At 43.0% G+C, this 27,018-nt stretch overlaps 2 protein-coding genes across 15 annotated transcripts in view; one reads left to right on the forward strand and one right to left on the reverse strand.

Moving 5' to 3' along the window:
• Window positions 1-256: 256 nt before the first annotated feature.
• Window positions 257-20,650, forward strand: NRBF2 (nuclear receptor binding factor 2). Of its 4 annotated transcripts, XR_008432138.1 has the most exons (7): window positions 257-403; window positions 10,564-10,648; window positions 11,980-12,020; window positions 13,041-13,935; window positions 15,101-15,224; window positions 15,870-16,027; window positions 19,366-20,650. XR_008432138.1 is itself a non-coding variant. In XM_053949654.1 (5 exons), exons 4-5 carry the CDS (start codon window positions 11,997-11,999, stop codon window positions 13,755-13,757), a joined length of 741 nt encoding a protein of 246 aa, XP_053805629.1. In that variant the 5' UTR covers window positions 298-403; window positions 1,365-1,408; window positions 10,564-10,648; window positions 11,980-11,996; the 3' UTR covers window positions 13,758-14,580. The 4 variants fall into 4 exon arrangements, 2 of the variants coding, with proteins under 2 accessions (XP_053805628.1, XP_053805629.1); XR_008432137.1 differs by lacking the exon at window positions 19,366-20,650 and having other exon boundaries at window positions 15,870-16,867; XM_053949654.1 differs by lacking the exons at window positions 15,101-15,224; window positions 15,870-16,027; window positions 19,366-20,650 and adding an exon at window positions 1,365-1,408 and having other exon boundaries at window positions 298-403; window positions 13,041-14,580.
• A 44-nt stretch (window positions 20,651-20,694) lies between these two features.
• JMJD1C (jumonji domain containing 1C) overlaps window positions 20,695-27,018 on the reverse strand; it is a 158,356-nt gene continuing 152,032 nt past the window's right edge. For all 11 annotated transcript variants that reach the window (XM_053949642.1, XM_053949641.1, XM_053949648.1 and 8 more), the window contains 2 exons: window positions 21,931-22,062; window positions 20,695-21,597 (listed from right to left, as the gene is read on the reverse strand). In XM_053949642.1, coding sequence (XP_053805617.1) covers window positions 21,508-21,597; window positions 21,931-22,062 — 222 coding nt within the window. In that variant the 3' untranslated portion in view covers window positions 20,695-21,507. The remainder of the gene's footprint in view (window positions 21,598-21,930; window positions 22,063-27,018) is intronic.

Raw genomic sequence — 27,018 nt, forward strand, 5'->3', positions numbered from 1 at the left:
CTACAATTCCAAGATTTTCTTTTCTTTTTTTCTTCACCATTTTAGGGCTTAACTTCTCCGAGAAGCAAGGAAGGTGATGTTTTCCTTTATTTTTCTTCACTCTCGCTGACTGGCACACCCTTATGGGAAGGGTGCACGAATCCCTCTCTATTCCCCATTTTCCCACAGACGCCTTCTGCCCTCAGGGCGGGAGGCGCGCGCGGCGCCCGTTGCCCCGGCGACGCGGCCCCGAAGTCTCGCGAGGCGGCGCCCCGCTCTCGCGGGCAGGGCGGAAGCGGCCGCCGTGTTTACAACCCGCGCCGGGGCCGGGACGCGCCGGGCCGGGGGCACCGGCGAGCGCCCCTCGCCCATGTGCCCGCAGCCCCCGCCGCCCATGGAAGTGATGGAGGGGCCCCTCAACCTGGTAAGCGCGGGGAGTGGAGGGGAAGGGGGGCGCGTCCGGTCAGCCGGTGCCACCGCTGCTCCCGCCGCTCGGACAGCGGGGAGAGGGTGACACCCCTCGGCTCCTACCCCCGGGCAACCAGGCAGAGAGGCGCGACCTGAACAGAAAAAGGGTCTCTTGCCGCCCTTCTTTCCCCCAAAACACCTGCTCAGGTCTCCTGTCAGGCCCTGGCCGGACGGGAGCGGGGCCCAGCGGCCGTCCCGGGCCGGAGGCGGTTCTGGGGAGGGAGGGAGGGAGGGGGTGCGCTCGTCCGCTCCCGCCGGGGACAGCGCTGCTCCGTGCCCGGGAGCGCGGCGAGGGGGGCAGCGCCGGGGGTGCGTGTCGTGGCGTGCTTACATTGGAGGGGTGTGTGGGGACATCGCGTTGCGAAAGCGAGGGACAAGGGCAGTTCGGGAAGGAAGCGTCTAGAGGAAACGTTTAGATGACATAGGCCATATCCATGAGTTTCAAGAGTTTTAGAGGCTTGTCAGGACCTAGTATTGGCTAAGTGCTTCCTTTAATTTCAGAAGGTGAAATGCTTTAAAACCTTAAATCAGTAATTGTTCTGCTTAAACTAAATTTCTAAGGAACCTGAACTGAAACACAGTCTAAAAACTGCTTCTTCACAAAAGCTAATCAGATATTAAATGGTCTAAATTGGCAGGTCTCTGTCCCATAGACAAGATCTAGGTCAAGAAGAGTTAATTCTCTGCTGCCTTGTGGGTTTTACCAAAGCTGTATCTTGGCTATGTGGTGATACACAGAGCATGCCCTTAGAAAACAAGTTTTGGTCCAGCAGTCCAGTTAGCCAGAGGCAGCACACTGAGAACACAGCTGTACTGCTTCCAGGAATGAGTTTGATCCAGGAATTGTTTAGACATTGCCATGCAAACCTCAGAGACTTGTTTCATTTTAGGTTTTAATCAAAGCTTATTTATTCCAGGATGGTGTCGGCCCTGACAAATCATTGCCTACAGAGTCAATCAGGTATTTCTAGGTTGCTCTCCCTAGTTTCAGAAAGACTTATACAACTGTCACTGCAGACCACCTATGGAATTAGGGCTGACAGTGTACTAGGAAGATGGTCTATTTACATCTGTAGATTCTGCAGTGGTGCACAACCACTCTGGGTATGTCAGCATCATACTGTCTCACTTTTTACTCTGTCTACTGAAAGATTAATTGAAATAAGAAACAGCAGGAAATAGGAAAGCTCTTGTAACCTGTTGATATCATGGGGTAAAGTCAGGCAAACTTAAAACATGGTAAAACAGGAGGACTAAACTATAGCTATCTCACGGACCTTTTTGAAAAGCAGATCTGGTGCATAAGATTCTAAAGAGAAAATATTCACTAGTAAATGTCTGAAAGTAGCAACTTTTTTTGGCAATATCATCAGTCAGTAATGTTTCTTACTGAGGCCATTTAGAGATTGTAGGAGTGACACAACTTTGACTAAAGCCTGGTTTAGTCACAACTGTGACTAAAGCCTTGCAACCACAATAGGAGCGTACAGTTACTGTGCCTGTCTAGCTCCAGGCTGACAATAATGTAATGGATGATACAGGAAAAAGAGTTGCTTTACATGCTTTCATACACAAAATTATGAATTTGCCTGTGAATATGTTCTTACTGCCTGAGAGTGTTCTGAAATACAAAAACTTTTCTTGAAGCTGCTGTGCAGTATAGTCATGGATCATCATATACAGAAAAGTGACACGTCCATTGAAGTTGTGTCAAGCACCATGGAAACTCCTCATGATAAGAGGGCTGAATGGGTACAGTACCATGGTTAGAACATAGCTACATGAACAGGAAGGAGTAACTACAATTCTGCAAAGCTCTTCTGTTCACAGCCCCTCTCTGCTGTGGAGCTTCAGATTGACAACATCATTCAGGGAAGGTGCCAACCTCCAAAATAAGAATGTTCATTTAAGTTTTTGATACTATCTAGTGCTACCTATTGCACTCTCTTTTCCCATAAATTTCTTCTCTTACCTAAATCTAGTTCCAGTGAATTGGAAAAGCACAACTTTTTCCAAATGTGCCAATGAGGAAAATAAAGCTACCAAAAGAAAAGGAAAACCAACCAGAGCCACCAAATCACCCAACACCTAAACTACAAAGTGATTTTGGATACAGTAATCATTAGTCTTATTTAACTGCTGTCAGTGGTTTAAATACAAAATATTTTCCCTCTTCCAATACATCATAGCTTGACAATTTTCACAAAACTGATTTTTCATCAGTCAAGGCTATTCATTAGAATTTACCACAGTACTTGAATCTTGCTTTGTCTTGTAAAAATTGTCCATTAATAGTGGATCATCTAGTGGAGCATTTAGTCTTAGTTACTATAAAGCATGGATACTGTCCTGATTTTCCTGGCCACTTGATCTGACCACAAAAAACCCTAAACAAACACAACAACAACAAACCAAAAATCACACCCCACCCCTTACACTTGAATGCCATATCTTATATTCTCCTGGCTTAAATTATACTCTTTTTCTGAAACTTCTAAAATATGCATTTCCCTAAAATAATATTTTATCTTTATGGAACTGAGTCTTCTTCAGCCTCACACAAAATTTTTTTTAGGTTATGCCATGGAACTTAAAACCAGCATGAAGTAAGTGGAGTCCCTGCACCAGCAGGTAGCTATATAGCAGGTACCTAGTCCAGCTGATTACTTATTTCCAAAAAACATCTCAACAGTATTTTTACAAATTAAAACTTACATTGTAAAGGCATGAAGATAAGTCTTCTATGAACACTGTATGTTTTTACAGAGCATCTTGAGGGCTTCTCTGTGCTGTTTGCTACAGGGGCACTTCCTACTGCCATCTGATTTGGGCAAAGAATTTTGCTCTCACATCCAGCCATAATTTTACCCTTAGGTGTAGGAGCAAAAGTTACAAGTTAAGAAGCACAACCACACACTGCTGACCATCAGAAGCTTGGAAGTAACACAGTAAAAGTGAGGCAAATAATATTAACCTCAGGAAGAGACTAGAAGTTGCTCCTTAAACAGAGTTTGACATCCAGGACTTCATAATTCTGCAGATTCTACTTTCACAGCTCAGTATTGTCCTGTAGCTGAGGAGCCATGCCACCTCTGCCTTGTATTCTTCCTACAAGGTAGTAGTATTTGTATGGTTTATAATAAAATACAGTCCAAAATCTGATTGATATCTGTCACCTCTTAAGTTTCCTGAAGCATAAAGGACCTAGCTTGTAGAGCTGCTGTTTTAGTGAAAACCAGAAAGCACAGACCAATAGCTGGAGTGAGAATAGCGCAAAGTGTGTGTTCCAAGAATCTCATATAACGAAAGCTTTTAATATTAATACTGCTAGCTGTCAGTAGCAGCCATTCCAGTGCAAGCCAATCAATGGTTTACTTTAATGAATTATTTCAAAGTGAAGTAACACTACATCCACACAAAGGTAAAATAACAAGCAGAATAAATATGCAATATGGGAGTGTAGGAGGAGAAAATAGAAAACATCTACAGAAGTTCACTAGAGACCAGAGAATTTAAACCACACATGTTAATGTGTTTGAGACTTAATACCAGCACTTCTGTCATTTTCATTGGAAAACCAGAAATATTAGGTTAATCTACAGAAACATCCATGGAACCCCATTTGTTTTCTTGGATTTTTTTTTTTTCAGTCTTAACCTGACAGCTACTATACGTAGTCTTCCAGTGTAAAACGAAACCAAAAAAAGGCAGATGCACTAAATTCTGAAGTCCAATTACAGAGAACAAGCTTGTAAGGTAACAAAAGGGGAAGTATCACTAGTCTGACATGCTTAACACAAAGTCTGTTTTTACCACAGTGGTGGAAGAACCAAAAGGTGTGAATCCACAGAGGCAGCAGTATATCTGAGTAAAGTGGCTGAGTGCATCAGATACTCAGCTGAACAGCCAGATCTGTAATAGCCACCTTGGAAAAGCTGGACAAAGTTGTGTGCAGGCATGTAACTGCTGTAAGAGCACAACACAAAACTGTTCCTTGTGGCACATAAAACAACTTGCAGCAGCTCCCAGTCAAGAACATAATTAGCTAAGCAATGGGTGGCTGACAGGTGTTATTTCCTCACTGTACCTGTGCTGTTTGGGTACCTACCAGGAGTGCCTTTCTGCTGTGTCACACTGGCATTACATTCCTGTCATCAAGCCACAGAGTTCAGCTCTGAGTAAGCATGACCAGCAGTTTAAAGACCCAAACGAAGCCATCTCAGAGAAGCCTGGTGAGACAGGCTGAAGGCACAGCTGAAGCCTTTCTGCCCCATTTGTTTTGAAATTGTTGCTCTTGGAAGCTTGTTTACTGGACAATTGTTTGTAATGGTTCAGATGCTCCTATTGAGAGGTAGCTCAGTTGCTGTAACAGCTTGAGCCTTGTGGTCATACAGAAGCCCAGACTGGTTTTGTTTATCAGGGCAGTGGAACAGTTCTCACTTATCTTGTAACCTTCAGTTAGCAAGACTTGTACTTGTGTAGTACCAGCTGTGACACATTATATATGGGGACAAGAAGAACAGCCAAGCAGCTGAGAACTGTAGGCACACAAAATAGCCCTGGGGAGGTGATGGAGTCACTGCCCCTGGATAAGGAAAGACCAGACATGACACTCAGTGCTATGGTCTAGTTGACACAGTGGTGTTCAGTCACAGGCTGAACTCAATCTCACTGTCTTTTCAAACCTAATTCATCCTGTGAGTCTGAAAATGGCTCTGAAAAACAAGTTGAAGCATTTAGTGCTTTTATCATACTGAATAGGTGAAAAGGAATCGAGTAAGGTTGATTTGACTATGCAGTAGGTAAAAGGATACCACACCTTAATGAAGGTGCAGGTGATCAGGGAAAGGGCTGCAGCTCTGCCTGTATAGGGTTTTGAAGACTCCACCTAACCAGAGCAGTATGAATGCAAGCTGGGTTCATTCCAGATCTTCTAATTGCATTTGCATGGTGAGGAACTCAGAATAATCATTTTATCTGAAACTTAGAATAGGTTGGGAACACATGCATAGTCAATTAGAACTATTCAGTCAATTAATGGGGGTTGCCTAAACAACTGCTTGCTTGTCTGCCCATATATTTAAAGTCTAATACTATTGCTTACATGCGAGGTGAACTTTAACATCTTTACAATTCAATACAAAGTGAGTGAAGGGTCTGTATTTTCAACATGAACATTCTCATAATAGTATCACATACTTGTTTTGCTCTATAGGAACACTAAACTGTAATTTACACAGTTGAGTCATTGTTCTGTCAACCTTGCTAAATACAGGCTTTCAGAAACAGAAAATTGATCTAACATGTGACTGGTGGTCTTGGTTGAACATCCACAATGGGTTCTGGCATTTTTTGGTTGATCTTCAGTAATTTTTCTCTACAGAATACAAGTATTAAAAAATGGGGGCTTTGTTCATTTGGTAAAGCTACACCATTACCATTTCTTTACTTTTACTGCAAATACAGTCTCATTTTTTAGCTTAAGTTACAGTACAACTCATTATTTTTACTTTTAGTGCAACTGCCAGTCAATACAAGCATTTTGCATAGTCACCCTCATCAAGGTTGCACTTTTTTTAATAAATGGATAGCCATAGTTTATTCTTGGACCTCTCAGATCAAGTTTTGGACTTGTATTCTCTCTTCATTACATTTTTTCACTACATATGAGGACATACACATTCAAATCTTTCAAAATTCACTATTTGCTGGTAAGAATGGGTTTGAAAGAGGCTTCTGTAGGTGTAGCCTCTGACAGAGTGTGTGTGGGGTGGGGAGAACCATGGTGCACCACCTTGTCCTACCCTTTGTGGCCTGCTGCTGTAAACACCCACATGGAAAACACTTAACACTCTTCTGGATAACAGAGAAGCAATGCAGTGTATACTTTGACTGTTCAAAATAGAAATCAGACCTATATCCTTAAGGAAACAAATCCTAAAGTAGATCTCTCATCTCTTAAAAAAAAACCTTCCCCCTTGTTTTCAGCAACAGGAGAGCACAGGTATTAATCTTTTCTGGCAAGAATAACTGGTATGCACAGTCCATAACATAAAATAGATGATAGCAGCATCAAACAGTGGTTTCACTTAAAACATTTACAAAGAGAAACTTCTTTGCAATTAAACTTTCATCAGGCCCCATCATTCTAGCAGCTGGGTTTTTCCTGCCTTTGTCATTTTAAGTAAAGTGCTGTAATCTGTGCTCCATAATCCCATTAAAATACATCATTTTCTGGTGAGCCCTTTGTAACATACTAAGAAGGCTGTAAGCTTAACATCTTATGCAAGGCTTTGTCCAGTGAACAGCTGTTCCCATTAGTGGAACAGAGAAAAACAAAACATACCTGTCTCAGCTGCAGGAGCACTCTTGCACATGACTGCTCTTAGGAGAGGGTAGTAGGCCTACACTATTTGAAAATGTGTACTACATCTGCCCTTTTTTTAAAACATTATTTTTATACTGTTGAATCAAACCTGTTTTTTTCCTGTTAGTCTCCTTTCCACATTAGCTAGCCATCAACTAGAATTGTATGATAAGAGTAGCAGCTTTCCTTCCTTATCCCCACAACCTAAGCCAGGATCATACTGTGGTAGTCCTTTAAATTGTAAGATTATGCTGTGATTAGAAAGAAAATATTGTTACTTTTTCCTTTGAGGAAACAGCAATAGATCTGGCAAGTGGGCCTCATGGCTTCATTTTTCACAGCCTGCAGTCACATCATTATGTAGCCTATAGTGGGAAAAACCAAAAAAAAAAAAAAAAAAAAAACCCACAAAAGAAGTGGAGTGTTATATTTTGGTTAATGCTATAAGTAAAGAGGACACTCTCATTGCTGTTCTAGAGGATTGTTTGATTGGGCTTTATTCTGCTGTTCAGAGATTACATAGGCAACAATTTGGGCTAGTTGAGTAGAAAGATCAAATAGGAACACTTCCCTAGAATATCAGTACAAACTTAATAAAGCAAGTGTCATCCCTCAGCATCTCAACTACATTTACAAAGAGCGTGGAAAAATGTCTCACTTACCTTCCACAGTTAGTCCAGAGTGCTTCAAATCACACAGTAAGGCTACCCAACTCTCTTAAGGACCAAGTCTAGTGGGGCAAGGTGAGGAAGCTTTTTAGCTTGGCCATCCTTCATTCACACCTGCTTCCTTTTACAAGAGTCAAGTTGTTACACCTGTCCATTTGCCTACTGGGAATTCCTGCTCATCAGGATTGGGAGGGACATCTGAAAGTAGTTGTCAACCTGCTTCCCCTTTTCAATTCTATAGCTTCTTAATAAATTATAATTATTCTACACCCCATCCTGCATTAGTTTCCAGCACTGCAAGTGGAAGAGGAAAGAGAAGTCAGATCTATAAACCTACCACAGTCAAGCAGCAGGTGTTTCTGTAATCACAGCAGCAAGACCAAAGTCAAAGCAATCCTGCTTGAATCTGCTGGGAACCAGCACTGAAGCTCCAGAGCTGTTGTGTAAATACCTTCCTCTGTCATGACATCAGACCAGGGATAAACTTGAGAGTAATCTTCTCTTTATGACAGAGGACCAGTTCTTCCATTGCCAGTTTTATAATGGGATACAGGCCACTCTGAGTTCAAAATAGATGTGCTAACAATGGTTGGAAGCTGCATGACTGAGGGCAACTGAGCCCTAAGAATAAACCATCAGAGTAGACAAGATGTAGAAGCTCATCCATGATAATGGCTAGTAAGCATCCAAATACTTCTGTTGTATTCATAACTTGCTGCTAGGAAACAGCACCACTAATTTCTTCAAATTGCTTATTGATAAATAAGCTGCCATGAAAGTAGCAGAAATTCCTTGGTCTTTCCATAATCAACTAATTGGAACAAACATGGGTTAGAATAAATGAGCAAGTATTTTCTTGTCAACCTGTCAGGAAAAGATAGGAAAATAGGAATTCCTTGCCCATGACTGACTGCAGAACAGCTAGTTTTCTCACACAGGGCTGTGCTTAAAACTGAATTTTTTTTTTCTGGTGTGGCTCCTGTTGTTTTCATTGGGAATTCTGTTGCATCAGAGTAAGATGGCCTGGCATGTATATTTTGATGTAAGAGCAAGAAAGGCATTGTGACCTTGTCATCAGAGGATCCTAGGTTTTGTTTTTGCCAGCATCTATGGACTGTTGTTTTCCTAATTTTATTCACAGTTCAGCCCAGCTTCTTCAGACTCTCTTCAGCTTCACTGGAAGTTAATTGAGAATGGAAATAATTTAATTGCTCAGTGAAATAAGAACTGAATGTCCTCAGATGTTCTGCATGTGCTTAAGTGATCTGAGTAAGATCACACTCCAGCAGTTTAAAACATACATGAATAATGTTTGAAAACAATGGGACTCAAAATCTTATATGTAAAAACTCGTAAATGGAACTTGTCCTCTGACTTGTTGAATTGCTGTCTTAGCTCTTTGGTTTCTGGCTATTCTATTTCCTCTTTCCCTGTTTTTTTTAGACCTGCCCATGCAGTTTGCAGAAGCAGCCTGTATCAATACTAATTTACTGAAAAATTGTTTTGCAAAGAGCTAGCTCAGGTATTTTTATATCCATGACATAGCTAATTTGTAATGGGACAAGCTGCCAGGAATAACCAAGGAGATGGCTCTATTTGTGCTGATACTGTTTGTTCATGTCAAAGGGAAATAAGTTTATCTTTCTGGCATATATCGTTTGTAGGAGTCCATAGAAAAAGGCCATAAAACAGATGATTTTCCAATAGGAAAACACTTCCTCTTCTGAGATTATTTAACCTCAGGGTAGAAGAAATGGGAAATGCTAACAATGCTCTGAGGATTCAGTGAAGGTGAGGAAGAAGAATATAACAAAGAATATTTCTTGTGAAGAATCAAGGAGTTGTGTTTTAGGTTTTTTAAGAACACACCATATTAGCATATGAAATCAGTTTTAGGAAAGCCAAATGTCTTCATGGAGTGATGTAACTGCCACGGATTGCTTAAGAACAGCTGTTGCCCAGACAGATGTTTTCTGTACAAGTCATTCTCTTCTGTGGTGTCAGAGCTGCTAAGATTCTGGTAGAACACTGAACTTACTGTAATACTGTAGGGCATAACTCCACTTGGCAGTCAAAAATTACAAACTGACCTGCATTTTGAGACTTGTATTTAAATGGATGTTAGTATCATGTAAGTATCAGTAATTGATGTCTGCTTACTTCAAGCTCAATACAGAGTAAAGCAGTCCTGAAAAGTGTGTGTAACTGACAGTCTCACCAGCTAGTGCTTGTAGCCTTTCACATTACACAGCTTGTCTTGGAGGAAGGGCCATAAAATCCATGTCTTCTAGTAATGACAAAGAAGACTTGCTTTCATGAATGTTGCAGTGCTGGTTATGCAATAGTTTCTCACTAAGCATATGCAAATACTTGCATCAAATGTTTGCTTTCAGCAACAACCTTAGTCTGTGTTGGTGGTTTACATTAGTGGTTTACAAATACTAGTATAGATTTAATTGCTGTATAGCAACAACGTGACTTTGATACTTTAAACTATGGCTGTGCTGCAACCATTAATTGGTGTAAGCTGAAGACAAAAAAAAAACAAAAACAAAAACAAAACAAAAAAAAAGGGAAAAAAAAAAATAAAACAAACAAACAAACAAGTTATTCACCCAAGAGGCAAAATGTCTTGGGTATGGGGCAGCAGAAAATGTCAAATCAGCTGTAAGATGTAACACACTTCAAATATATTGCATTCTTCCAGATAAATTGGTCCAAAATACTTATAACTTCTCATAACTTCTTTTGGCCTAATGTTCTTTTTACATGACTATGATAAGTGCCTGCTTAGAAAGGGGAACGTGTGCTTTCTGAGGAACAGCTTCAAAAGTATTTTGTTGTCTACATACCAGTTTTGCTGCATTAACAAACTTCAGTTCTTACCAGTTCAGACTCTTGTAAGGTAGTATTAAAGAAGAAGTCCAATTGCAAAGCTTGGAAGGGAGTGAAGATCTGAGCCTAAAAGCCTGAGAATTGGAATCAGTACAGGTTTTTCAGATGTATTGGTTACTTTAAAGACAGGTATAACTATTTGTCCATTTACCCTCATTTATAAAATGTTCTTTTTTAAATTTTAAGGCTCACCAGCAAAGCAGAAAAGCAGACCGCTTGTTGGCAGCAGGGAAATATGAAGAAGCAATTTCTTGTCACAAAAAAGCTGCTGGTGAGTAGCTTATTTCTCACATTTCAGCTCTTAAAATCAGGTTTTAGATTTGCATGCACCAAGCCTGTCTTGAGGTCAAGAAGTGTTTGGACAATGTCCCTTCCAACTCAGCAGATTCTGTGATTCTGTGTGAGTAGAATGTCTAGTTACTTGCAAAATTTTTATTTTTAAAATGTTTGTTTTTCAGTTCAGATCAAGAAGCCTTTTGAAAATGTTTTTTCTTATATGAGCAGCTCAAGTCAGACATTTCCAAAGTTGTTTAGATTGGGGGTGGTTATCACTGTGAAGGCAGATCTTGACTGAAGATGAAGCCAACACCTTGTGGTATGCACAGAATGAAGTTGTGTACATGCTCTAAGCCAGTTTAACTTTATACTTTGCATTTTCTTTACTGCTTTCATAGGCAAGGTTACAGTGCTTTCTCTGTTGGTAAAGGACAAATGTTTGCTTACAAAACTTCCCTTTCCTAATGTCTGCATCAAGGCAGCCAAGAACAGGTGATGGGCTCCCTAGAACTTGAGTAAAACAGCAGCTTGCATTATAGACCTCAACACTGCAGGGACAGCCTCTTCTCTGTGAGATCTTTTGTGCATTTACCTGTCCATTTAAATAGTCCTGCTTAATTTTTTTTGTGTTGGAGTCCCTCAGCTCTCTGACAGTGTGCAGCTACTTGGCAGAAGAAGAAAGGAGGTCTTAACTGGTGCAACAAGTAGGACATTTTCAGTGACAGGGCTTGTGTGGAGACAAAGTAAGTGGCTGCTCTGAGCATGGTAACCTAGATACCAGGCGTTCCGGCTCCATTCATAAATACTAGAAAACCCCATAAAGTGAGAAACGAATAGTTTCTTTGGTATTTATTAATTCTCAGAGTGATGAGAGATTGCACTTACTCTAAAATGCATACTTTTTTATTTCACTTCATGTACCAAGATAAAACCCAAAAATACAGTGAACGTTTCTTGCCTTTGTCTTGCATCATTCCAAATTCAGTTGAGAATTTCTCATACATTGTCATTTTCAGCACTAGTAAGATATGCTTGAAGTCTTTCTGGAAATTGCTGCTGCTCTAAAAACAAACTGGAGTGACCCAAGCCAGCAGGATGCTATGGGAAGGGTGTAGTGTGTATTACAAGGTCTTACACTAATTTTTTCAGACTTCTGAAAAACAGCAGGTGTTTCCAGCCACTGTAACTTGGTAAATACTTTCCCTCTAGACTGCTGCCTTTATGTGGGGATTGAGCACACAGGCCTGAAGGCTTTCCTTAGCTTTTCTGGAAGCGTTCAGGTTTCTCAGCCGTGCAGTAAGTGCTGATGGATGTTCTGTCCCGCAGGGTACCTTACAGACGCGATGAAGCTGACCCAGTCGGAGCAGGTGAGACCAGAGCGCGGCAGATGCCAGAAGCAGCCACAGCCCCGTGGTGTGCCCATGGGTCCCATTGTGTCTGATCACACCCTTCCTGGGTATTAGCCTTTGCAAAATTTTTTGAACCCTTGGCAATTGCACAAGTGTGCAGGAGTTCCACAAGTGTGCTAATACTAATCTTTCTAGTCTGCCAGACATCTTCAAGTAGGTGACAGAACTAGTGTCATGTTTAACTTTATCTGTGAGGCACTTAGTATTTTGCTGAGACAAAAAGCCAAACATCTTATCTACAGTGTGTCAGTTTGGTTTAATGCATCCTGATTGGAGGATCTCTAGAACAACAGCACTGACACTTTTTCTTATTCATTGTACAAGTTCATCTGTGAATGTAGTAGGCTGCTCAGCACTTTTGTACCAGCAGGCTTTGACTTTAGCCAATATTATGAAATCAAATAACCCTTGGAGATCAGACATCTGTCTTTGCTCCAATGGGTCATTTTTGTAGAAAAATGGTCTTTCACCCAGGTGAGTTAATAACCGCTGTGCCACCTCCTTCATTAAATCTGGCTGAATCATTTGGGTCCATACCTGGCCTTGGAGCAATTTGCTGCTTCATTTTGGGTGTTATTGATATGGCTACACAGATACCATCATAGAAGCATACAAAAGGTTTGCATGGTTTAGCCAGAGTGTGGCCGTGCATGCCAAGTGAATCTCTTCCTTCTTGGTGTTGGTCATAGGTCAGCTAAACTCCGAATGCCTCTGCCCAGAGATATTGTAGCCTGGTCAGTGACTTACAAACAAAAAGACCAGTAGTTATGCTAAATTTGACAAATCTGAATCTGTTGCACTGTACAAGCAGAGATCACTTCCTGTTGGACTTAATGTCTGAATAACAAAAGCTCCCCCCCTTGGGCATGTAGTGATGCTGTTTATGTATATAGTTAGACACATCTAATTCAATGTTTGTGAATATTTGGGTGGAATTAGGGATCACCATCTAAATTGTTTAATCTTGTTCTTACTCAGGCTCAGCTATCGCTGGAATTACAAAGGGATAGTCATATGAAACAGTTACTGCTCATCCAGGAGAGGTGGAAAAGGGCAAAGAGGGAGGAAAAACTGAAAGCCCAGCAGAGTGCTGACAAGGAAGCAGCCACACATCTTCAGACTTCTTACAAACCATCTGCTGAAGACTCTGATGATCAAAATGTACTGGTTCCTGTTGCTCAGAAATACAGCTCCTCCACAGAGAAACATTCACAGGATATTCGGGGTGTCTTTGACAGGGACCCAGATACACTTTTATTTCTGCTTCAGAAAAAAAAGGAGCCAGTGGAAGCATGTATTGGGAGTAAAGCGCCAAAAGATGACAAAACAATAATAGAAGAGCAGGCAACCAAAATTGCAGATTTGAAGCAGCTCATAGAATCTCTTGTAGCTGAAAATGAGAGATTGAGGAGAGAGAATAAGCAGTTAAAAGCAGAAAGAGCTAGACTCCAGAAATCTCCAGTAGACAAAGAGTTGGATGTAGATACTGACTTTGTCGAGAAGTCAGAGTTGTGGGGTCTGCAGCAGCACTCAGAATCTGCTTCTTCAGCTGCAACTTGGCAGAAGTTTGCAACAACTGCTGGGAAGGCAAAGGACATTCCAATACCCAACCTTCCCCCCCTGGACATCCCATCCCCTGAACTCCCGCTGCTGGAACTCTCTGACGATATACTGAAAGGACTGATGAATAGTTAAAAACCAGGAAAAGTGCTCAGTGTAGTTACCCAAGCTTGAGAAAAGGGAAAGCCACCAGGACAATGGTGATCTGAGGGCAGAAACATTTACCACAATCCTACTGTTGGAGAAAAGGCATTAAGCAACTTTGTTACTGTGAAATACACTTCATATCTGATTTACTTCATGGAAGTTAAAGGTACCATAGTTGGTATAAGATGGTGATCTCTTTAGTCTTTCTCCCAATGTTTCAAACCAAATGACTGCCTGGAGAATGTTTCAAGTAACACAATCCTTCAGGGTTTTTAAGTATGCTATATGTAATAGTTATCTATAATGCCATAAATGATGGTGCAGAACCTAACTGTTATGGTTGCCAGTTGGCTGCCACTTCATATTGAAAAATGCTTTCTAGCATGAATTTCAACTGTGCATTTCATTATGCATAACTTTGTAAATTCAGATACAGTGCAATTTATACACCTCCTAGATGGATTTATGTGCCACACTCTGTATTCCTGACCATGTTAACCTCAAGTCAGGAGAGATTTTAATTTCCATTCTATGAAGGAACCAACTTACTCGTTCTGTCGATGTGGGTTTTTTTGGGGGGTTATCTGTTTACATAACTAATCAGGGTGCATTGAATCTAGTTATATTGGTTTCTGTATAAAGTGTCATGGTTTAAAATGAAAAATCTATACTTAAGGTAAAATACCCTTTTTGTTTTCAGTGATGCATGAATGGAAGTAATTCTAGCTGGCAGTATTTGATTGAAAAAGAAACTGTTTACAGCTTAACCTGATTCAAAAAGGATAGGAAAATAAAAACCAAGGTGTTTTGACACTGTCTGTTACATCTGTACAAATGTTGCTGAGTATAAAGGACAAATTAGTACTTGTACTAAGTATTAGGATACACTTACAGCTGAGCTTCCACGTTCATCATCCAGCAAATTCAAGAAAGCTGGGATGAATTCAGAGGGCCGTGCCCACCTGTGGAGTGACCTGGCTGACAGCCAGGTTCCAGCCCTGCAGAGAGCTGGAGCGTCAGCAGAGCAGCTCTGTGGATTTGCTGGGGCACAGCCCAGCAGGAGCTGTAGGAACAGTGCTGAGGGTGCTGGGTCTGAGCAGGGCTGTGCAGCCTCCTCACACCCATCCCTTCCAGCACGGCTCAGCCCCTGCCCTGGAGCCCAGCTGGGGCTTTCCCAAGGGGTGTTATAGTGTGTAGAGGAGGCATTAATTACCTTCAGCTGTTACTGATTAGTGACGTATTCAGTATTGCAAACTATGGCATTTTAAGTTATTCTTATGCTGTAAAAAGGTTAGTTTGCTTTCTAAGAGTGCATTTTTTTTCCCAAATAGACTTGGAAGTGCAGCAAGAACACCTTACTGCTCTGCAAATTCTCCCCTTACTTCTGTATACCTGGCATCTTCTGTGCTTGAAGGAGCATAGGGACTGGAGGTTAGAAAAAGTCTGTAGAAACAGGTAAGACAAGTTCATTAGAGGAGGTGCCTTGTGCTGAATTGTAGCTGGGGAAATAAAAAAGTTATTTTTCAGTTGGATCAGTTTAGCAAATAGCCCTATCTAGCTGTAATGAGGTGACCTGTTCCAGGTCAGACCCAGCTCACTGCTCCCACCAAAGAGCAAGTCCCAGTCTCTGCTGGCCCCTGCCTGGCTGACTATTCCAGGTAACAAGGCAGAGGAGCATGCTGTTTTAGTCATGTAAGTAAAGCAAAGAAAATAGCACGTGCTCACAAGATGGAGATAAAATTATTTAAGCACCTACCTCATGCCACTGCTGGGGTGGTGGCTCAGGGTTGTTAACTCCAGGACAGACATGTCAGTGGTGTCTGCAAATGGTAGCTAGAGGAGAAGGGAAGAAATTTTTAGGTCTGTTGAAGTCAGAGTTCTTAGAGGTGGGAGTATGGTAATTGCAAGCTCTACCTTCTTATTTTAATACTAAACTGTCCCTTTATGTGTAGCTGCATAAACAAAACACCAGATCTGAAAGAAGCTGCTTCTCTGTGGGAAGGATGGCCAAGTAGGGGCAAAACTCCATACTGCCACTTTTGGAAGTAGCATTAAGACTTCTCTCTCTCCTGCAAAGCAAATGTTTGTTTGTTCTTGCAGTCTGCCTACTCAATACAACTGCTGCCGAATCCCAACTCCAGGCAGTAACGCTGAGCACGGGTGTGTTCCACTTTCGTGAGTGATGCTGAATTTTTTAAAGTAAGGAATTCTTCAGTCTGAGTCCAGAGCTAAGCAATTACTCGGTGCACTGGAATAAGGTAGGTTGTACCGAGAATACTCACCACTAGAGGACAGGTTTTACAGATTGATAGCAATAAACCTAGGGAAATTCTTCTCCCATTGCTATCAGCAATTAATTTGTGTCACAACAATTTAAAACTATTTTAAGTTATTAAACTTGAGAGCGTGGTGCGGCCGGGCGCGGTGCTCCAGCCGGTGTCCGGCCGGATCCCGCTCTGCTCGGCACGGCCATCGGCTGCCACCTGGTGGGAGCCCGGAGCCCGGCTTGGGCCCTGCCGAGCCGCGGGGACCTCTTCCCTTTCTGGCCGTGCCCTCGCTTTTTTCACCGCCAAACTGATGGGCTCGGTGCCCGGGCCTGGAGAGAGTAAGGAAGAGGCGTGGTGCGGGAATGCAGAAGGTGACCGACTAGAGCTGTAGCAGCAGCAACAAAATGGTAAATCACTGGTTGTCACATGGCACATCACCATAGCCTGGCACAGCACACAGAAACATTCCCGGGGTGGTGAGTCTGGGCTGCATTGTTTTACAGTGGACAGAATTAAAGAATCCTGTGGCCCGTTATTTCAAAGTGTCTCACCAAGAACCAATTTTAAGTACACATCCAGACACTGACTTCTATTCATAGACTTTGCTTTAACCACAGAAACCACCCTTGTCTTGGCACTCAGAAGTACTGGCCCTGTTGAATATTGCCAACATATGCTGTGCTGAAAGAAACTGTAATTATCCAATCTCTGGCTGGCTGTATCACCACAGAAAGAGAAAGCAAAGAAAGGCAACTGGGAAGTGATGTGGAGTCTCCTGAGAATAAAATGTGCACTATCAGTTGCTACTTAAAATGATGGCTAAAACCAAAATACAGAAGTGTTGGGTTTTACATTTTGCTTTTATTAAAAGGGGAAAAAGGAATTTTGTGACTGCTTCCTCTGAGAGCATTTCCATGTTCAGGAACTCTGGTAGTGAACTCCTTCCTACTGTCCTCTCAGCAGCAGCTCTTCAGCCATCTGCAGTTCCTGATGACCTGCTTTCAGTGTCAGGAGCTACACCTCATCTAGACTCCCTTTCCCACAAAAGACTGGATCTTCTGAGACCCCTTCGAGTCCAGCTCTGTGCATGACGAAAAGCAAATACAGCCACAACAGCTAATAACATCCTGTACTGAGCTGGGCTAAAAGAGCAGAAAACAAAATCAAACTTCCAGAGCAGTGGCATGGCTGCCGCAAGCCAGGTACAGGCTGGATATTATTTGCCACACCTTCCTACCTGAATATGAGGACTGTGGAGTTCAACTGTATAAAAAGTTCATTATTCCGTAAAGAATCAAGAGCTATGGCCATCTTTTCCTCCACCTTCTTTTTCTCTCATATTTGTTTTACCTGAAGTAATTTCAGCTTACTCAGGGTTTTTGTCTTGTAATCATTTGAAGTGTTCCCTCAGGCCCATTTGCTGCAGGACGTAAGGTATTATTGAGATCAAACAATATGAAATCCTTAGAGCTGTGAAAATACAGGATTTCCTGCCTCAGAGCTACTAAACCCTACTCTCTACTTTCACTAAGGTACCACAGACCCAGGGACTGAACAAAGAAACAGGCACCTGGGACAAGAATATATAGCCTTGGTATGTTTGAAAGGTACCAGAAATGTTCACTTTGGAACATAACAGCAAAAATCCCTCAGTCCACCACTTACCTTTAGACTAAAGGCACATGTTTATAATGAAGCTATTTGCACACAACACATCAGGTGAATCACATCTTCAGTTTGCTATGAGGCAAGATTTTCCTAGCAGCTATTTATAGATGGTGACTTCCTTTTCAAAACCGATGAGAACAAATGAAGAAAGTACAGAGGTTCGTTTGTGTGTGCTGCTGACGCCACAGGGCATTTGCTCCTTGGGCAGTTTCCTGGGCCACCCTGCTGAGATGGGAAGAAAAGATCATGGTGGTGGCCACTGCATGCAAGGACCGCCCCCAGCACTGCGTGCTCTGCTGCCTGCTGGGGTACACCGACCATGGCAACACCACACAGCGCTCCAGCCATCAAAGCACGGGTCAAAGTGTGGACAGCAGGAGCACAGTGCAGAGCTGACATTGTTTGAAGCAAAGCTGGGGGTTAGCAGGGGAAAGCACAGCAGAGACCAACTCCAACAATCTCAACAGGGTGAGGCAGCTCATCCAGCACGGATGTGGGGGAGAGCACAAACATCCTGCTCTGGAAAGCAACAGAACAGGCAATGGTTAGCTGTGGAAGGAGGAAGGAAGGGAAATTCCCAGTTACAGGCACAGGGCAGGGAAGGCTGTCAGCTGTGAGAGCAGAAGAGGGCTTGACACAATGTCACGGGAGAGGGTACAAACAAAATTACCACCTACAAAAAAGGTCAGAGAGCATGAGAACATAGTACTGATCAGATGGGGGGTTGGCCTACACACACAGATCTGAGCAACTTGCATAAAGCTGGAGGAGTACAATCAATAGATTTGCAAATCAGACTGTTCTAAACCCCTGCATCTGACCTCCCTAACAGGGACCACCATTTCCCTGCCAGCAATTCCAGCAATTTCTGTTTCTGCTAAGCCATAAACACAGCGGCTGTGATGAAATACTTCAGGTCATCACAGCCCTGCTTTGTTCTTTGCTAAAAACTTATTCTTCATTAGGTACCTCTGCAGTTACAACAGGAAAGAAACTACTATGGCCATTTACTGTACAGCAGTGCTGAGGATGGAGGTGACGATAATGAGCTGGGAAAGAGGGGGTGTGGGGAGCAGGGCTCACTGTTTTGCTGACTCTTGAGGTGTGGTCTTTCAAATGACAAGCAAGGGGAAAGAAGGAGGAGTTTCATGAAGAGCAAAGCAAACAAAGAGAGCTTGTACTCAACAGGGAAGTGGCAAAAGATGACACACAGTATTTCATATCCATGTTCTAGCAGCTGACAGCATTCCTGCACTCAAATAGCTTCAGCTGATCTCACTGAATACTTTTGCCTGTATTAAAATAGTTGAGGTTGTAGAGCAGAAAACTCCCCAAGAGTCTTTAGCAAAGGAAGATGGGAAGAACATGCCCAGTAACACCTCACAGAACATGGAAAATGGACAAGAGGGAAAAACTGACCTGAGAACAAAATGTGTTCCCACAAACCCCTCTCTGGTGTCAGACATCAGCTATGAACACCTCTGGTCATGCTCAGCCACAAGCACAACAAGCACAACACCAGCCCCACTTCCTGCTCCCATTTCCTGCAGGGGAGCAGGGAGCTTGGCTTCATTGTGACAGAGCCAGAAACCTTAAGGTACTGAGTAAACAGAATGTGCTACACCAAGTACTTAAACAGTTTTTTTGCGTGTGTCTTTTAGTGGTATTTGGAGTACCTGTGAACTTCAACAACTTCTGGCACTGTTTAGACACTTCCAGTTTCCCCCACGGAGAGAAGAACATCTACAGCCTGACAGGCAGGTGCCAGGGATCCCTGCCCAGGTCTCTAAGCACTCTAGGGTGGCAGGGCCAGCTGTCAGCGGGGCCCAAAGGGTGGTACCAAAGCTCAGACCTCGAGGCACAGGAGCTGTCAAATGTACAGGCACTGGAGAAGAGGTAGAGGTGGAGGAAGAGGTCGTTGCCTGGCCAGGGCAGGCGTGGCAACATGACATTTTGGGACAGTAACTCAGGGGACACCAAGCCCTGTGCCCCCACTCAGCTGCCAAGACACACCATCATAGGGGTGAGCAGTGATGGCCCAGACCCAACAACTGCTCTTGGCTGCAGGAAAAGAACCAAGGGGAATGGGACTCTGCAGCGGGAATGATAATTTCATACTTGTAAGGCATGTTAAAAAAAATTCAATTGAAGAAGAAAATACTTAAATATTTACATATCCTGAACTTAAAATACAAAGTATGTACAACTAGAGTCCACTTCTCATTAAGCAAATGTACACTGGCAAATCCTGCATTTTCAGCCAATGCTCTAATGCTGCAGGGAAGAATAAAGATAATAATGGATTGAACAGGCTACAAAGCTGAGAAGCAATTGCTAAGTGCAGCACCATTAACTCCCTGGTATTTCTCTGCAACTTGACAAAACTCAAGTTCTCGAGCCAACTAAATATTCTGACTTTTGGAATGAGGAATTGCTTTTGTGCTTTATTATTTTGAAAGGTAACTTACATGGGATTTGGGGTTTTTGGTGACCCCAAATTCAGTCAGATGTGTCAGGCTGGAAGAGTAATCAGGCTTGTTACTGTAACCAGGTTAATTACTATCCCCTTTTGGACATCTCACGAGCTGGCCATTGGCTCTGCCTAATATTTGGTAATCTATCTAAGTATTTGAATAGTTTCAATAACTTAAAGCACACTTCTTGTGAAGATTTTCAAACTCACTCCAAAACCTAGAATTCTGCTCAACTGCTAACATTTATCATTATTAAATTAAAAAAATATAAAAATACATTTTTAAAAACATCCATTATTTTGTAGTATTGAACCATTAAAGGCAAATTGTTACGAAATAATCATTCTACAGAAACGCCTTTCCCCTTCCCGTAGAGGAAGTGCCGATTCCTAAAGGGAAGGGGGCGAGTGGCAGAGGCTCCCGCCAGCGCCGCGCTCGCAGTGCCGGCTGCGGCCCGCAGAGGGCAGCACTCGGCTGCCCTGGCACCAGCGGAACAAACAAATCCACACCACGACGTCTGACAAAGTCATTTTAATGGAAAATGTAAAACCCCTTTCAACTTCAATGTACAAAGCATGTGTAACACTTGCACTTTTAACAAATTAAAGCAAGCCAATGTTTTAAAAAAATACATCATTGAATGTATATATGTATATATTTACATAGCATATTAAGTTTAATATTTAAGCTTTAAAAGTTCACATAAATTTTACCAAAATGAGACAATTTTTAAATAAATTACACCTTTTGAAAACGTTTAATTGTACACTGAATAGCTTCAATAAAATACTGAAGTGTCTGTATTTAATATCTACTTTATATACTTTATATTTTACAAAGTTTACAATTATTTGGCAGTAATTTTCAGAATATGACATGACTGCTGTGCGGACTCAGCAAGATCCCAAATGCAGGCAATAGCTGGTGTTTGTGTCCTACTCTCACAGTAACTGTCTCAATGTAGTGAAAAAGATCTGAATTATTTTAGCAAACTGTACAAGTCACATTTACATTTGATCAACAATATAGCATAGAATTTTGTTGTTTTTTCCAAAAATAAATACATCATCTTAAATCTTTGACATTTCACAAACTTCATGTACATTATAATACAGACAGCAGAACGCTGCTCAACTGTTTGCAAGTGGAACATGGAATCACAGTGGCTGTGATATGAAGCTCTACTGTTGCAGTGTCGTTAACAAGTAAATATGATGACTGTGTTTTCTTGGCACTGATGGTTTGTGAAGCTTAAATTAGTGTGTATACCGTTCACAGATCAGGTGAAATAACCTCTGGGTGATGCTACCTCCGAAAAGCAGAGCGTGCTCAGTTCTCATCCATATCCTCCATTTCACCTTCGTGAATCTTCAAAGCTCTCACCATTTCTTTAACTGCGTGATACAAGATATTTTTAACCTGCAAGAACATGGGACAGATTTTAGTAAGGCCTGCGACCTGAGGAACTCTGCAAAGTTTAGGACTGAGCCCTAAGCTTAGTGGATGGAAAAAGGAAAGGCTTCATCAAGCCTGTGCAAAAGGAACAGCTTTTTACACATTTTAAAATGTAATGTGAAATAAAGCCAGCAGCTCAAGGGAGAGTCATTTACAGCCCTGGCATTCATGCTGCTGCTCATTGTTATTCTGTGTGAACAGCAGCAAGGAAGTAGCTCCACGCACTGCTCGGCATTTCAATGAGCCCGAGCACACCCTGCCTTCCCAGCCGCTTCCAGAGCAGCATTCATTTCCTACCTGCAGTTTATCATCATAATTGATTTCTTCCTTTGACAGCCTCAGCTCCTGCGTTAAGTGAAATGACTGCACAAGATGTTCTGGAGACACAAAGTCTTCCGTTACTTGAACGCAGCTGTGAAAATTTTGCACCTATCCAAAATAACAAAAAGAGACTGACAATTAGTATTTGGGGTTATTCTTTGGCAGAGGTACCTGAGGAAAGAGTGGGTCTTGAGATCCCTCAACCACAGCCTTATTGGACTAACGGGCATCTTTGCAGGCAGAGAGCAGTTACGCGTGTCTGACTTATCTAAGCTGGCTGCTGCCAAAGGCACTCTGAAGGCTGCACCGCTGTCTGTGCGCTGGCGCTTCCCGCAGCCGCTCCGGCATTAATTCCACACCGCCACCGTGTTCCTGCCTTCAGCAGCTGCGCTCGGCCGCCCCAGCACCGCGCAGGCGCCGCTCTGCCCATCCCCAGGGAGCAGCCCTGCCCTGCAGGACCTGGCTCCTCTGGCCACGCACACACACGCTGGAAAAAGAACTGCTAGCGGAAATACTTGAAAGAAACAACCATGAACAGAGAAAGGGGGAGGCTGAGAAGTAGGGGGGATAGAGCACTTTTCTTCTTTCTCTGAGCATGTCTTCTTACTGACATGAGATAACTACTGAGGAACAGACACCATCTCGTGTCACCCAGGTCGAACCTGGAGGACAGGGGAAAGGAAAATTGCTTCCTTGTTGTGACCTAGCCACCAACTCCAGTTCACTCCCTTCAGAAACATTTGCATTTTTACCCCTAAACCCTTACAAATTACAAATTAATTTGTAATTCAGCAGTCAAAACCCTCTTTCCCTCAAACTCCAACAGCTCCTCACAGAAGCTGTGTAACAGTTTGAATTCCCAGAGCCTGGGGGTGGGGAGGCAGAGCCTCAGCTATTCCAGCAAACACCCCACCCCATCCCACCCTGCTTAGGACTGAGGGAGATGTGTGTATTTTAACGTGAGTTAAAATCTAGAGTTTCTAAATATATACTCTAAAAATTCCATTATGGTACCTGACATTCAAATAAACCACTGGGGTCTATGAAGTTGAGGACACAGGACTTCATTTAAAAATTCCTTTCTTCTTCAAAACCCCTGCCCAATTCTGATTTTACAAAGCAGCTCCCCCCCTGTAACTGAAATCCCATCAGGTAACCCCCAGCTCAGCAGTCATCTTGCACATGGGGTTTTTGATGGTTCATCATCATCAAGGACAAAGCAGTGCTGGTCCTTCCTGAGAATTCATCAAAACAGAAATAATTCTGACACAAGGGGAGTTTGTTGATGCTACACAATCTGCAAGCAGCAGAAAGCCAGGAGAGAGGCAGCAGTTGCAGAAGTGCCAGCATGAGGCTCCCACCAGCACTCAGGGAATTTCCTAGAGCTTGGGGTGAGGCACCTCTGCATTGTGCAGCTGGCAGCTCCAGCCCCTCCCCTCCCTCACAGGCTTCCCACCTCTTTCAAGTCTCTACCTGCCCTTGGTTTCCTTGCCAGCCCATGCAAATCCCACACCACTCATTCACTTTCTCCTCACTAAGACAAGATTTTACTGACTCCCTATCCCTCCATGGCAGAATAGGAAATACTTGTTTCCCTCAAACCTTTAATTCTCCTGTGCCTTATGTCTTCTCCCTCCCTTCCAGGGCCTGGCTTATCTGTGTGAAAGTTTGCGGGGACTGATTTTACCCGGCTGGTCTGGTACTTCGCATGGAAATGCCCCGCTGGCAGCCCCAGGCAGTTCTATTTATAGTATTTATAACACAAGCTGATGCAGTGACACACACATAGAAACGTTTAGCAACGATTCCCCTGAGGTTTGTGGGGCGAGGAGTGCAGCACTCCCACGCCTGTGCCACTTCCAGCTGAACTGAGAACAGCTTCACACCCAGCCCACGCAGAGCAGACATTTCCAGCAGGGCCCGGGAGGTGGCCACGGTGCGGGAAAAGCCTCAGACTTGGGCCGGGACAGGGAATGGGCAGGGAAGAAAGGGCCAGCCATCCTGATGGCCACAGGATCAGCCACTTCCTGCAAGGCTGAGCTCCGAGAGCTCTGCATGTGCAACGCCCAGACCTTTATCCTACAATCCTTATCGGAACATTGCCAGGATGTCACATTACCTCCGAGCGTGTTATTGTACAATACATAATCCTGCTGTTAAATCAAGATAATGCCTCTATAAAAAACAACATTATAATAACTTGTTCCACTATGAACAAGTTTTGCAGGGTGCCTGAACACCACATGTCAATTACTGACTCCAGTATTTCTAGCTTTTTATTTTTAGTTAAATATTTTACCCATTTGGAGCTACCAAGTTAAAACCAGGGAGGCCATCCCTAGAGATATCTATGATACAGCATAACCCACAGTGGAGCAGCAGAAAGAGTGAATCTTTCAAAAGAACAGCACCAGCACCCTTTTTTAGCTGTGGAAGCTCCATGGAGAGCTCAGGGCTCCTTGTCACAAGTGCCACAGAGGGAACAAGGCCCAGCCACCATTAGCAAGGCAGGGACACTGCTGAGCCAAGAAGAAAGGAGATGCCCCTCACAGAGCATTCAGGGAAGCATCTGCAGAGGTGACCGATCCAATGCTGTATCTATTTCTGGATTCTCCTTCTGAGACAGCAATTCCCTCTACAAGAGGAACTGACAAGGCTGCCCTGCCCGTCACAGCTCACAGGAGAGGCTGTCCCTCCCATCCCACCCAGGAGCAGTCTGACTTTGCCTGCTGCAGTCATCACAAGAAGGATGTGATGGCTGTCTCCTAGTACACAGGGAGGGGGAGAAAGCTGGGAAGCAAGAGGAATGCTATATGCTGCCATGAAATGTAAAGAGTAAGTTACTTTAAAAGCCAGACATTAATCCATAGAACCAGGGGGAGGGGGGTGGAAAAACAATATTCAGAAGAAATACAATCTCCTTCACGTTAGGTCAGTAAATTCTAGACCAGCATGTCAGAAGCAGCAGTGTGCCAACGAGCCTAACTGGCTCCAGAACGAAGAGCCAGAACTACACTTTTGCAGTGACCACAGGCAGCCAGACTCCCTAGCTCCAGCCCTCAGTCTGATTTCTTCTGCCCCACAACACTACTTATGAGCAAATAAAAATGTTAATTTACCACCTGATTTAGCATCAACTCTTACCCAGTTTTAATAATTAAAAGGTTCATAATGTGCATGTAAATCCGAAACACTTAATGTGTAACCTTAACATGGTATGTATTCTTGTGCAGACTTATTTTTCAGTTTTTAAATGTGCTTTGTATCTCTGAAGTGTTGGTGCTGATCCCTAAGGTCAGTATTTACGCATCTCTACAGAGAGCGCTATGCACATACATGAAAGAACACGATGCTTTTATTTCCTCCTACGTGGCAGATTCACAGGAACTTCTTACTGAAGATGAAAAGGTTCTCAAGCTTCACCCACTAAGGTTTAAAAACACCATGTTATTAACTCCTTGGTGCCAGAAGCTAGAACATTACCACTTCAAACACAATCAGCAGTTTAAAGCCAAGGAGATAAAGATAAGAGTGGTCTTACTTTTGGTCCTTAAACATATAAAGTACAGGGAAGACTGGAACAGTCCCACTACTTCATGTTTTATATTCTGTATGCCTTTATATAATAGCACATGCTATATAAAACAGATTTCCCAGTACATTTGTTATTTCCCCTGGGTTCCCTTCCACTCTTCTATCTGGGATATATCTCTCTTGTTTCATGAGATCAGAGTAAGGCTGCTGGAGGATGCAATACATGACTCTGGGAGTGCCAACTTCTTTAGTCTAACAGGAACCAAGAACAGCAGCAATGTCAGATGTTCCTCCACATTTGTGAAACAACATGAAGCCCTGAGTCATTGTACAGGGGAAGGCAACCTACACCTCGCTAGATTTGGGTCAGCAAGGTCTGTTTGGGGCTGTCTGGGTCTTTCCTTTCCTGTGCCAGAAAACAAATCCACACAGACCATCCAGAGCTATGTACCACCATGTCAAACCCACCCAGAAACTCAGTGGGACAAGGAGGACCCTAGTCTGGGTAAGGTACCAGTTGCTTTCAATGCCCCACAACAGACACAGCCAGAGACAGAGCAGGGATATAACCCCTGTCATCACTACACTCCTGTCAGTTTTTCACAGAGGAAACCCCAGTACCCTGGCCACAGGGACATGGTGAGCCATTGCTTCCTGTCTGCCACAGCTGGAAGCTGATCTGCAGATTGGGAACCCAACAGCACCTTCTTCAGAAGGGCTTGGCCTCACTTGAACCCACAGGGAGATCAATGATAGACCTTCAACATCACAATGGTTTACAACCAACTGCAGGGTGGGGATGCTCCTCATTCCTTGACAGTCACCTCATTAGTGGTGCTTGACAGCTGGCAAGACAGCAGCCTCCACTTCCTGCTGAAGCAGGAAAGAAATACATCTAGAATGGCCTAAAAATCCCACCTAAACAATTGAGCTTTCTTCCTCTTTTCACCAAGGAGCAGCAGTTTACAGGCTGTGAGGGGAAAAAAAGGCCTAAAGGCAGTAACAAACCTTTTATGCCAGGTCATGAGGCTGACTAACACAAATTTGTCCTGCTTCTCCAGAACTCCCCCACTGGCAGTACTTTTCTTACCCAACTACAGATTAGATCAGCTCAGCTGCTGCAAAGGTGGTATCACTCTCATAGTAAGAAAAGCTGTTGGAGACACAATGATGACTTCTGGTGATTGATGTACCATCTGTGTTAAAAGGAGCTTAAATGTGGCATGGGAAAACAACCAAATATCTGTTACAGGAACACCAGAACACCCACTACAAATCTCCTACAGCTAAAGACAAAAACAATGACACCTGACATCCAGGTGCTTACCATTCATACCTGCTCAAGTTGCTCTCCCTGCCCCTCCTTGATTAGCTTAACTTCTGGCTTAGAAGAAAATTACTAACCTGACTCTGCCGTAACTAGACTCAGTTTGTTTAGAAATTTGCTACAGAAATGAAAGGTGGAAAACAATAGTTAATAATGGTCTGTTCATTTGTAATTGTAAAGCAAAAGATGAACTAATACTTAAG

This window comes from Vidua chalybeata, chromosome 8 (assembly GCF_026979565.1).
Source record: "Vidua chalybeata isolate OUT-0048 chromosome 8, bVidCha1 merged haplotype, whole genome shotgun sequence".
Taxonomy (NCBI): Eukaryota; Metazoa; Chordata; class Aves; order Passeriformes; family Viduidae; genus Vidua; species Vidua chalybeata.

Coding starts and splice junctions, on each gene's coding strand:
- NRBF2 (XM_053949653.1), top strand. CDS start 350: ATGTGCCCGCAGCCCCCGCCGCCCATGGAAGTGATGGAGGGGCCCCTC. Junction 10,649..11,979: donor TTGTCACAAAAAAGCTGCTG/GTGAGTAGCTTA, acceptor TCTGTCCCGCAG/GGTACCTTACAGACGCGATG. Junction 12,021..13,040: donor AGCTGACCCAGTCGGAGCAG/GTGAGACCAGAG, acceptor GTTCTTACTCAG/GCTCAGCTATCGCTGGAATT.